The sequence below is a fragment of the Rhinoderma darwinii genome, chromosome 2, assembly GCF_050947455.1.
Source record: "Rhinoderma darwinii isolate aRhiDar2 chromosome 2, aRhiDar2.hap1, whole genome shotgun sequence".
Lineage (NCBI taxonomy): Eukaryota > Metazoa > Chordata > Amphibia > Anura > Rhinodermatidae > Rhinoderma > Rhinoderma darwinii.
In genome coordinates, this window is record NC_134688.1 from 376,649,684 (window position 1) to 376,661,863 (window position 12,180).

Below are 12,180 nucleotides of genomic sequence, written 5' to 3' on the forward strand. Positions count from 1 at the left end.
TGGTGCTGCCACAGTGCCCTCTGTTGGTGCTGCCACAGTGCCCTCTGTAGGTGCTGCCACAGTGCCCTCTGTAGGTGCTGCCACAGTGCCCTCTGTAGGTGCTGCCACAGTGCCCTCTGTAGGTGCTGCCACAGTGCCCTCTAGGAGTGGAATCCCCAGCCAGAGCATTGCCGATGCTTTGGCCAGAGATTCCTCTGCTGGAGGAGCCCCTAATGTCACCGGAATGTGATGTCAAGGGCAACCCCAGAGCCTGTGTCCCAGAGCGTAGCACTAGTATAGGCTCTGCTCCAGAACTCTGGGGAAGCAATTGACATCAGTGTCCATATATGGAGAGAGATGTCAGGGGCAACCCCAGAGCTGCTCCTACTGGGACTCCAGCTGTGCTTCTGATATCACTGTTCACCTCTGGGGAAGCCCTAGACATCGCTGTCCATATGTGGACAGCGATGTCTGGGGATTCCATCGAGTGCCGAAGCAGAGCCTATGCTAGCGCTCTGCCCGAGACTCTGCTCTGGGGAAGACCCTGACAAAACTGTCCATATATGGATAGAGATGTCAGGGAATTCCACAGAGTCCCGGGGCAGAACATGTACTAACGCTCGGCCCGGGACTCCGCTCTGGGGAAGTCCCAGACATTACGTGTCCATTCATGGACAGCGATGTCAGGGGATTCCACAGAGTCGGGGCCACAGATGAAAGCCTAAGGAGGAGATATATCAGAACTTGTGCAAAGGAAAAGTTAAAGAGGATCTGTCACCAGTTTAATACTTCTCTATCTCCTACCTAATCTAATAAACACTTTTATGCCGATAACTGTTTTGTTTATTTTGAAAAACGTTTATTGGTGACAAAGTTCTGATCATTTTTACATTAATGCCAATTTTTTGTAAAAGCCCAACTGGGCATTGTAAAGAAAAGTGGATGACGCTGACCAATCAGCATCACACACTTCTCTTCATTCATGGCCAGCTTTATTCACAGGACAGCGTGATCTCGCAAGATCACGCTGTGATGTCCCTTCCTCCCCCGTTGTTCCTTCACCGGAGCGATGGGAGAATGACCAGACATCGCCTCCAGCCGTGCCAAGGCGAATATTCTCCTCACCAATGGTCCTAGCACGGCTGAAGGTAATGTCTCGTCATTCTCCCATCGCTCCGGTAAAGGAACTGCGGGAGGAAGTGACATTACAGCGTGATCTCACGAGATCACGCTGTGCTGTGAATAAAGCAGGGCACGAATGAAGAGAAGTATGTGACGCTGATTGGTCAGCAACAAGAAAATGCAGATGCACACCGCAGGCGCGAAGAAAAAAAAATAAAAAATATATATATATATATATATATATATATATATATACACACACATATATATATACACACACACACACACACACACACACACACACACACAAACACAAACACTTATTGTTTATTATGCATTTTTATTGCATTACTGCTATAGTTATATTAATAAATGTGAGGTTCTTAGCGCTCAGTTTGATCAAAATGTGCGAGCCCACCTGCCACGACCTCTATCAGGGGGTCCCTACACTGAACACTGTATCCGTATTTTGGGGACTTCCCTCTCTCTCTTGGTAGGAACCAAATATATTCTGTTCTAATTAAAAACAGCCTCGGACAGGTGGGTGGAGAGCACTACCAAAATGGAAGCAGTCACCGCCGCCATGCAAATACTACAAACTGCTTCCATTTTGGTCGTGCTCTCCACCCACCTGTCCGAGGCTGTTTTTAATTAGAACAGAATATATTTGGTTCCTACCTGTCCTGGGCTCAGTCCAAGAGAGAGGGGTAAGTCTCCAAAATAGGGATACAATGTTCAGTGTAGGGACCCCCAGATAGAGGTCGACTTGTAGTGGCAGATGGGCTCGCACATTTTGATCAAACTGAGCGCTAAGAACCTCACATTTATTAACATAATCACTATACAAGTAATACAATTAAAAAAAAAAAAAAAATGCATAAGAAACAATAAGTGCGTATATGTATATGTATATATATATATATATATATATATATATATATATATATATATATATCTTAGCGCCTGCAGTGTGCATCTGCATTTTCTTGTTACTGGTAATACATTAGTCACGGCAGATTTGCACCTGCATATCTATTTCATGTTTGCAGATTGGTCAGCGTCATACACTTTTCTTTACAACGCCCACTTGGTGAAACCAAAAAAAAACCGCCCAGTTGGGCTTTTGCAAAAAAATTGCATTAATGTAAAAATGATCAGAACGGTGTCACTAGACAACGCTTTAAAAAAATAAATAAAAATAGTTACCTACATCAAAGCGTTTATTAGATTAGGTAGGAGATAGAAGTATTAAACTGGTGACAGAGCCCCTTTAAGTAGTTGCCTATGACAATCAATCAGATTTCACCTCACTTTTTTAGATGCCCTTTGGAAAATTATCGTATTACCTTATTGGTTGCTATAGGTCAGCTGTGTAGCTAAAGGTTCATAGGCCCTAGTGCAAAAGATCAGTTTGGGGCCCCTACCACTAACAACAAATGTATTTATATATGTATGTATTTATTTATTTATGGTCGGTCATGCTGTAAAAGGAATCCAAAAGGGGACGATTTTTCCGACTTGTGTTTCATACGTCAGTCTTGGCTATCTGCTCCACTGAAGTAAGATGCGACAGATTTATTAAGAGGCGCACACTTCCTATTTAACCTGATGCCCTTTTTCGCTGGCTGTGCGCCATCCATTCCCCTCTCAATGGACATAAAAGTAAAAAAAATATCGATGCTGCAGAGCAACGCCATGGCCTTATATGCGACACAGCACTTAACGTCATCAGTGATGCATCACATACAACGTCCTGACGCTGCCCGGCACCAGTATGTAGTATGAGCCGCGGCCAGAATAGAGAGCCCGACAGGACTCCGAGAAGAGGTCATGAATACTTTTGTTTTTTTTACTCTCCTGTGGGGAGGTAGTACAATCTGAGGGGCAAAGTACAGGGCCCAGGACAGGCCACTACATTGCTACGCCTCAGACTGAAATCTACGCTAGCTAGGACCCAGTTAACCTTTGATTCACCAATAAAATGTTAGCCCAAGAGTCTATAGGCTACAAAACCATTACTGACGGAATTGTATCTATATTATACATAAATTATAAAGTTTTACCTTCCATATCTGCTGCTTCTGCCTCCTCCTCATCATCATCGTCATCTTCACAAGCTGTATGGCTCGTTGCTTTTCCAGAATCCTTATGTAAACATAAATTAGGCTGTTTTATAAACAAGAATATGGGAGTATTGTTGTCAGATAAAAAGGGGCTTTCCCACAAATGCTATTAATATCTGTATTAAAGGAATATGAAGCGTTTCTAGCATTTAAAAATACCTTTCTCATCTGTTTTTGCTTTCCTGTATCCCCTTGCTGCGGCTACTAATCTGTGCTGCTTGGAGGGGGGGCTCTGAGCAAAATCAGTCCAACACTTCTGTCAGCTGACATATAGTCCTTACTTACTTTCCCTGCAGACATGTAACATGGGATCCAGAGTAGTGACGATATATACCGTGTGCCATCCACAGTATGCACCCCCTTAGAAACCAATGAAAATATACTGAAATAAAACAAACATTGAGAGGGCATGTTCAGGATTCATATCTATTGTCAGGAGTCAGAGCTTTACAGGCAGAAAAGGAGTTTCCACAGCTATACTGCCATGCTACTGCAGAGGCTCTGCTCCTTCCCTGAAAAGCAGGACACACAGCCATCCCTATTGGCTGCTCCGCAGTGAACAGATGATCACTATACAGAGACCTGCCTGTGGGGAGCATGACTTAGCACTTAGCTCATTAGGTGGATGTGCATATTGCTATACGCTTTAAAAACAAAGTGGCAGCTGGTTCAGTTGATCGGTGGGGGGTCCAGTTGTCGAAACGCCCACCAATCATATACGGATGACCTATCCCGTGGATAGGTCATCAGTATGGAAAACCGCCCTGTGCCCGGCCAACCCCTTTAAGAACACAGTCAATTTTATTTTTCCATCGACATAGCCGTATAAGGGCTTGCTTTTTGCGGGACAAGTTGCAATTTAAATGGTACCATTTAATGTACTGAGAAACTTTTACAAATTATTTTGTAGGGTGGAATTAAAAAAAAACAAAAAAACACATCTATTCCACTGTTTTCGATTTTGTTTTTATTGAATTCATTTTGCGGTAAAAACTATTTGCTAAAAGAAAAATTAGTTGTGTTGCTATATTCTGAGGCCCATAACTTATTTTTTTATCGACAGAGCTGTGTGAGGCCTTGTTTTTTTGCGGGACGATTTGCACCATTTCTCGGTACATACGACATTTGTCACTTACATCGTTCACCTTGCAGGTTAAATAAAGTTATTTTAATAGTTCTAACTCTTACGGATTCGGCGACTCCAATTCTTTTTTTACTCTTTACATGACGTTGAACACAGCGCCAACGTCATCTTTGTTAATCCATCGAAGGGCAATGGTGGGGGTGGAGGCGTGCCTCTCCACAGTGAATTCTAAAAATGCAGCGGCCATCTTGGAGAGCGGAAACCAGAACGCAGGCCGGATCATTCAGGAGTAGGACAGCAGGTAAATTAAATATAAATTTCCAATGTTTTTTTTTCAATTTTTTTTCTGGACAGAGGGAGCTATGGACATCTTTGCACTAAATTTTATTGTTCATTTACTTCCTAAATGCAAAGTTAAGCAACTATCTAAATAGAATTCGCTAAAAATCTCCCACCATTTTGCTGTAGGGTCTGTGCAGTTATTGTAGATAACTGGCTGTGCTGCTACTTCTAACACAAATACATCAGTCCACTTCTGATAGGCTGACTGATTTGCTCCCCCCGCACCTGCCCTTAGCACGGAGGGGTGGTTGTACATGGCAGATGAGAGAGTGGAAAGCTTCCAAATGTTCAGGGAGGGCAGATCACACAGGCTGTCCATATCAGAGTGAAGATAGGGAGGAGAGCAGAGGGGCAAATCACACAGGTGATCAGTGTAGAGAGGTGTGGGAGGATACATGACAGCTAGTGAACACAGCAGCATCCAGAACACACAGATCTCACATCCAGCATGTAATACTGGGAGGGAAACATCCACAATAGAGAAGACTGAAACTAGCAGAAGCTTGTAAACCATATATCAGGTGGTCTGGAAATGTTCCTATGTAAATTCCCAAAATTTTGGGGTGTAAATTACACTGGCTCTAAATTATAACCTGCTTGACCCACAAGCTTGATGATATTCCCGTGTGCAGAATATTTCCCATTAAAAAATTCAGACTTTGTTTTTGTTTTACATGTATATATTGACTGTTGACTTTGTTGATACAAAATATAATTTTATAGCAATAACCAAATTTTACATTAAGGAATATTTGAAATTTAGAACAAAAAACAACCAGTTCCTCACAATCACCATTTGTCGACTTCAGGGTTTCTCAACCAGGATCCTATAGCCTAATTGAAAGTAATATGGAATAGGGGATGTATAGAATTGCCACTCCCTGTGGGAGCATAATGGTGGCAAAACTGGTGGTCATCCAGCTTTCCTAAAACAGACGATACTAAGAAACAGCTAAAAGAGAACTCCAAAAGGTTGAGAATGCTTTATTTTTTATGTGAAAATATGAGATGACATTTTTAGCAAGCTTTTGAAATCCAGAATTAATATATAAAATGCATCTCCACCAAATCTGTTAAGCTTACCTGCGTCTCAAGTGTTATTTCTTTCACTGCCTCTGTAACACCGTTCACACCTAATAGACACAGAATTGAATCATAAATTCAAAGTAATATGGGCTCAACGTATTATTTCTAGAAATAGTACTCTGTATTATTATAAAAAAAAAAAAAAAGGGAAATAATAATTTACGTGTTGAGAATAAATCTCGGGATACAGCATGTAGGGTTTAGAGATAAGTTAAGCGAGGACACATCTGTATACAAGCTACTAAGACAAGGATAGTTATGAGTGGCAGAAAGAGGAGGGCAGGGGAAAAATAAATATATCTGGGATTAAAGGGGTTTTCTTTAAAGACAACCCCTTTAATATAAGAGGCATCCTGCTACCAGGACCCAAGGCAAATAGATTATTCTGCAATGGGAGGTTTGAATCAGCTGCTCATTTCCACTGAGGAGGCTGCTGTAGTAAATGTATTACATACAGCCTTTCAAAAGAATGGCTATCCATGCAATAGATGGAGGGACCATGTCCGCTGCAAAGAGAGTAACAGTTAGCATCTCTTCGCTTTGCCTCCTAAAGGGTGGTGCCAAGCAGGGCACCCCCCCCCCCCTCTATGACTTCCATATGCCCTAATAAGAGACAGTCTTAAACATCCAAAATGAGCCTTGTCCTTAAAGGGGTTGTCCCAGAATCGACAATTATCACCTATTCACAGGATGGGTGACAATTGTATGATTGCTTGGGGCCACATCACTGGGAACCACACTAATCGTGAGAACGGGAGTTCCGAACCCCCAGATCCTGCTCACTGCACCCCCTGCAGTGAGGAGCTTGAATGGCGTTGCATGCGCCTGCCACTCCATTCATGGTCTATTGGACTGACGGAAACAGGTGAGCGCTGTACTCCCTGCACTGCTGTCAGCATATCCCAGCTGCCCCCCCCCCCCTCTGCTCTCATTTAACTTGCTCTAGCTCTGGCTTTAAACCATGACCAAGATTGTGGTTCTAGCCACAATCTAGCCCGAGCAAGACACTTTGGTAAGCTCCCCTCTGCCACAGTCACACTGAGGTCCCAAGCTGTGCTCATTCTAAACAGCATTGACCTTTTCCTTGGAGTTTAAGGGGTTTTCCCACACTTAACATTTATCACCTATACACAAGATAAGTGATAAATGTAAGATCGCTGGGGGACCCTGCTCGACCTTACTGCACAATTCCAGTGAGAAGGATTTTAATGTAGCGGCAGTTGCAGCGCTCAACTGTTTCCGTCATTCCCATAGACTTTGAATGGAGCAGCAGCACCCATGCGACCGCTGCTCCATTCAAAATCCCACTCACTGCGATTGTGCAGTGAGGAGGAACAGTGGTCGGGATTCCCATTCTAGAGATTGGTGTGGTTCCGAACATACACATAAATCCAACAAGCAAATTTTACCTGAATTATGAAATGTGTCAACCCAACCACCGTCTCCATCGTCCTCTTCGATAATTGCTTCTAGTTCATCGGAGTACTCCATTTGTTTACATCTTTTGTAACAGGGCACTGAGGAGAGAAGTAATTGTAAATGGATGAAGGGATTACATTTACTTACAATACTTTATATGCACAACCCAAAAAGTACCATAACTAATTATCTTTTAAAATATCCTTAAATGGGGACCGGTCACTAGATTTTAGGGCACTAAGCCACCAGCATGTCATTATACTGCTGTGATTTAGCATCCTAATCATGTCCATTTTAGCGTTTTGTCTAAAAAAATAATAATATAGCGTGTTCAGTCTGTGCACTACCGATAGAGTCCTGAGAGAAGTCCTGGGGCAGCCCGTTTAAGCGCAGCGCACAGATGAGCCCAAGGCCCGTACACCTTGCCTCACTGCGCAGGAGCCAGACTCATACAAGGACTCCTCTCTGGTCATTTACACACAGCGCACACTCTATTCGAACTTCTTTTGAGAGGGGGGTGGGATGTTTGGGATGCTTAACCTTAGCAGTAGAATGACATGCTGGTGGTCCAGTGCCCTAAAATCTAGTGACAGGTTCCCTTCAAAACCAATGAACTGTACAACAAAGGGGCCTGTGGTGCTATGCCATGTGCCGTGCCCCTAAGCATTTACCTCCGAGATCTCTATCTTTGATATAGGTTAACAGCAGTTCAATGTAAATGTAATGCCCAGTCTTACTGCAAACATGGAAAGTAAGGGAGGACACAGCTTGCACATTAATAATATGGGACAGCTGACGTTTTGCTTTACAGGGCTGGATAAAACCCTACACGCATTCAGCCGCCTGGTACTTATAACCGTTGCGGAATGAACTTCGCGGGAAGCGGTCTCTCCCACAGATCTCTCTTGCTGCATACAACAGCCACAAGTCCTGCCAGTAGAGGGCACATAGCAAGAGCAGGCAGCAAAGGAGTACATGGGAGTGGGGCCATGCCGTGACTTTTCATAAAGAGAACCTGTCACTAGGTTTGGAGCCACTAAACCACCAGCATGTTGCTATGCAGCGGTTAGTGTTCCAAACCTGCCCACGTTGAAATCGGACGTTTAGGCAATAGTTCGTAAAATAACTTGCGTGTTATTGAGATCAATCCGGTAGTGGCATCGGGCGAAATAAAGCGTGGTGTACTGTCCTTAGCTTCAAGTGTGCAACGTGCATGCAACCGATGCCACCGAACTCCTTTCAGTAACTAATTATTTTACTAACTATTGCCTAAATGGCCGATTTTGACCTGGGCAGGTTTGGAACATTAAACCTAGAGGTAAGACAACATGCTGGTGGTTTAGTAGCTCCAAACCGTTAAGAAAAGCTTTATTCCGACTACTGGGTGTGCAAAACGTCAAGGGACATGCAAGGCCAGCCTCGCACATCCCCAGATGCAGAGCATTTACCAGACATGGTTTTTGTTTCTTAAAGTGTAGCTAAACGTTTGACAAACTTCTGACATGTCCGAGCACTGAGACCCCCACCAATCACTAGAACGAAGCAGCTGAAGAGCTCGTGTGAGCGCTCAGCCGCTTCATGTCTGTTCGGCTTTTTCCGGAAAGCCGATGTATCGGAGTACGGGCTCATAGACTTTCTATTGAGTCCGTACACGATACATTTATTTCCGGAAAGAGCCGAACAGACACGAAGCGGCTGAGCGCTCACAGCTGCATCGTTCTAGCGTTTGGTGGGGGTTTCAGTGCTCGGACCCCCACCAATCCAAACTTTTGGCACATCACAAGTTTGTCAAACATTTAGGTATACTTTAAACATGAATAAAATCATTCCACAACAGGGTTGTGTAGACGCAGCTGGCTTCTAACTTTTAGAGTTGGCTCCTAGACCTGTCTAAGCTTTGCCGTGGCCCATTTACAGGTCTTCCTTTAAACAAAAAGTTTCCCGGCTTTACTGACACTTAGATGTGTCTCTATTCCTATTATCATAAAGTCTGAACATTTGCTCCACTTTTTATATTCCTGTACTATTGGAATTATAATGTCATTTTACTATACGGTTTTACCTAGTTAATAAAATGTAACTAGTGTTTGCAAACGTTAAGTTATTAAGAAAAAACTTTCATTGTTGCTCCTTTATTATTCAAAGACATGGAGCTATATCTAAAGTAACAGAAGGGATCCCTTGTTAGATAAATCGTATGCTCTTACCATTCCTGGTCAATAGAAACTGCTTCTCACTGGGCAGATAAGGTTTAATCTTCAATTCTTCACCAGCAGCCCTAAGGTAAAAAGACAAATAAGTATAACAGAACAGATAGATTTTCCCTAGATCAATACAGCAACATTGCAAAAATTCTAAGACCCCTTATTTGATTTAAAAAATAATTTTTCTAGGCAGTCAAATTAGTCTTAAAGGAACATGCATACGTTTATAGGTATGAACATTTTTATTTTTAGATGTTTGTCCACTACTATGTGACCTTCCCAGACCCAAAAAGGAACTGACAGAGCTTACTGCGAACAATCCTTCAATACAGATCAAGTGCTACGAAAAAAACAATCAAAATGAGACTGATAAATTATTTAGTATTTGTCAGCTCATTAACAGCAGGAGATAGCGGACATGGTACGGTTCACATGAATTTTTAAGGAAGAGTCTTGCTGTCATATTCAAGTCGACACACTTTTTGCTTTAAGTTTATTTCAGGCGGAAAATCTGCCTCAAAATTCAGTTTGGATTTTCCTCTGCCTGCAGGCCGATTTTTGCTGCGTTTTTCGCCCGCGGCCATTGAGTGCCGCGGGCAAAAAACGCCGCAAAATACGCTTTCTCTGCCTCCCATTGATGTCAATGGAAGGTCAGAGACGTAAACACCCGAAGATAGGGCATGTCGCTTCTTTTTCCCGCGAGACGATTTTTCTGCTCGCGGGAAAAAAAGCCTCCGCCTCCCATTGAAATTAATTGGAGGCATTTTCGGACGTTTTTTTTACGCATTTTCCGCGTCAAAAAAACGTGGCCCTAATGGAACACATCATTCGCAAATTGGATTTTTAACCATAATAGTTTAAAGTGTACCTCCCCTTTAAAAAAAACAAAAAACTTCCCATGTGCCTGAAGCGTTGATGGTGGGTGATCCAGGTGACCTCTAACAATCGCTTGAAAACCATGGCAACAATGTTCGGCTGATTGCGGTGTTCCTACCCCTCCAATTGCCATTTTCCGGTGATCCTCAGAGAGCTGTATACCAGCGGAGTGTATATAGCCTGAATATGGCTAAACCCGCCTCTCTGTGGTAAATGCCGATTGTAGCCGCAGGGGATACAATGCTCAGCCAAGTGCTGTTGGCTCGTTTTAGCAAGTGGTGGATGTCGTTTTAAAATGATGGGTACAGTTTAAGGAAGGATTCAGTGGGTGCAGCCAGTAAATGCCCTAATTTAAAAAAGGTCTATCTAATGACAGATTCTCTTTAAAGGGGTACTTTGGAAATCGTACGACATATGGCTGTGACGAGTTATGCCGTGACTAATAAAAAAAGAAAAAAATCTACTTGCCATTGCCAAGTGGGGCAGTGATGAACGAGATGATCACCGGCAGCCAGAAACTGGGAAAAAAAAAAAAGAAGGAGATATGTTGTTCTACTAGAAACTTTCATTCCAAATCTGTGGCTATACAGAGTGACAATCATGAGGTCGTACCCCAGTCTAGACAAGTAGATTTGAAAAAAATAGATAAAACAATCCATACCATCTAGTCAGCCTACTGGCCAAATGCCAGACGATTTTTAAAGCTGGTAGATGGGAAACCACAAGAATGGAGGGAAAAAAATGCAATTTTGCTGTTTTTTTTGCATATTATTAGAATTTTTTTTTTTACACACTGTTCACCTTGCGGTTTAAATAACATGTTACCTTTATTGTTCGAGTAGTTACAATTATGGCGATGCGAATATGTTTCATAATTATATAATTTTTCCTTTTCACTTTTACAAAATAAAACCACGTTTTATGAGAAAAATATATATGTTTATTTTTTATAAACTTTATATCACTTTACTTAATGTAATGCTTTGGTATACTTAATATACCGAAGCATTACTGCCTGTCATTGTAAAACTGACAGGCAGTGTATTAGGCATACAGCCATGGCAAGCCTGCGAGTCTTTGTTAGGCCCCTGGCTGCCATGGCAATCCATCGGCGGGTTAGGTTGATGGGTGAGAGAGGGGGCGATCTCTCTGTAAGCCACTTAGGTGCAAAGGTCGCTATTGTCTGTGGCATCTAAGCGATTAAACAGCAGGGACCATTAGAGCAGGAGCTCGGCTGTCATTAGGCAGCGGAGCACCCACTTCAGCCCACACAGGGGACCCGTGCAGGACTTAAAGTCCCATTACACTGCCCGACGAGGACCGTGTAAGCAAGCGCCGATCAACGAGACAGCTCATTGATTGGCGCTCGTTTGCTCCTGTCACAGGAGCTATTATCAGTAATGTATGGGGACAAGCGGTCGTTACTCCGATCACTCGTCACCATACGTTTCTATCATGTCAGCAGCGCATCTCGCAGTTTACACAGGGAGATCTGCTGCCGACAATGATAATATTTTAGGCTGCGTACACGATACAATCAGCCAATGAACGAGCGTTTGCTCTTTCATCGGCTGATCGTTACCCTGTTTACACAGGGCAATTATCAGGAACGAGTGTTTTGTGAACGCTCGTTTGCACGATAATTGGCCAGTGTAAAAAGGCCCTTAGACTAGGCCACTATATAAAGAACAAGCTAAGTGGGAAATTCAGTCAAAATGATCTTCTGATATACCACAGAAACCTCGGGTGAAGATTTGACTGGCCATTTGTTTAGCTCATTGGGTCAGATTTCCGGTTTCCACTCCAGATAGGAGGCTTTTAATTATGGAAATCAGTGGTGGTCCAAGAATAAAGAATCCCCCAATGTGATTTTCTCTTGTAGTCATATTCTCTGGATATGCCATTATTGTTGAAGATGAGTAAACCCCTTTTAACTCTTTGGGGG

At 42.9% G+C, this 12,180-nt stretch overlaps 1 protein-coding gene across 1 annotated transcript in view; it reads right to left on the minus strand.

The window, feature by feature from the left end:
• The window catches only part of ATG3 (autophagy related 3), a 30,162-nt gene that overhangs the window by 13,122 nt on the left and 4,860 nt on the right, over window positions 1–12,180 (minus strand). Inside the window, exons 4-8 of the mRNA XM_075853910.1 lie at window positions 10,704–10,753; window positions 9,363–9,433; window positions 7,146–7,253; window positions 5,734–5,783; window positions 3,165–3,246 (exon numbers count right to left, since the gene is read on the minus strand). Coding sequence (XP_075710025.1) covers window positions 3,165–3,246; window positions 5,734–5,783; window positions 7,146–7,253; window positions 9,363–9,433; window positions 10,704–10,753 — 361 coding nt within the window. The remainder of the gene's footprint in view (window positions 1–3,164; window positions 3,247–5,733; window positions 5,784–7,145; window positions 7,254–9,362; window positions 9,434–10,703; window positions 10,754–12,180) is intronic.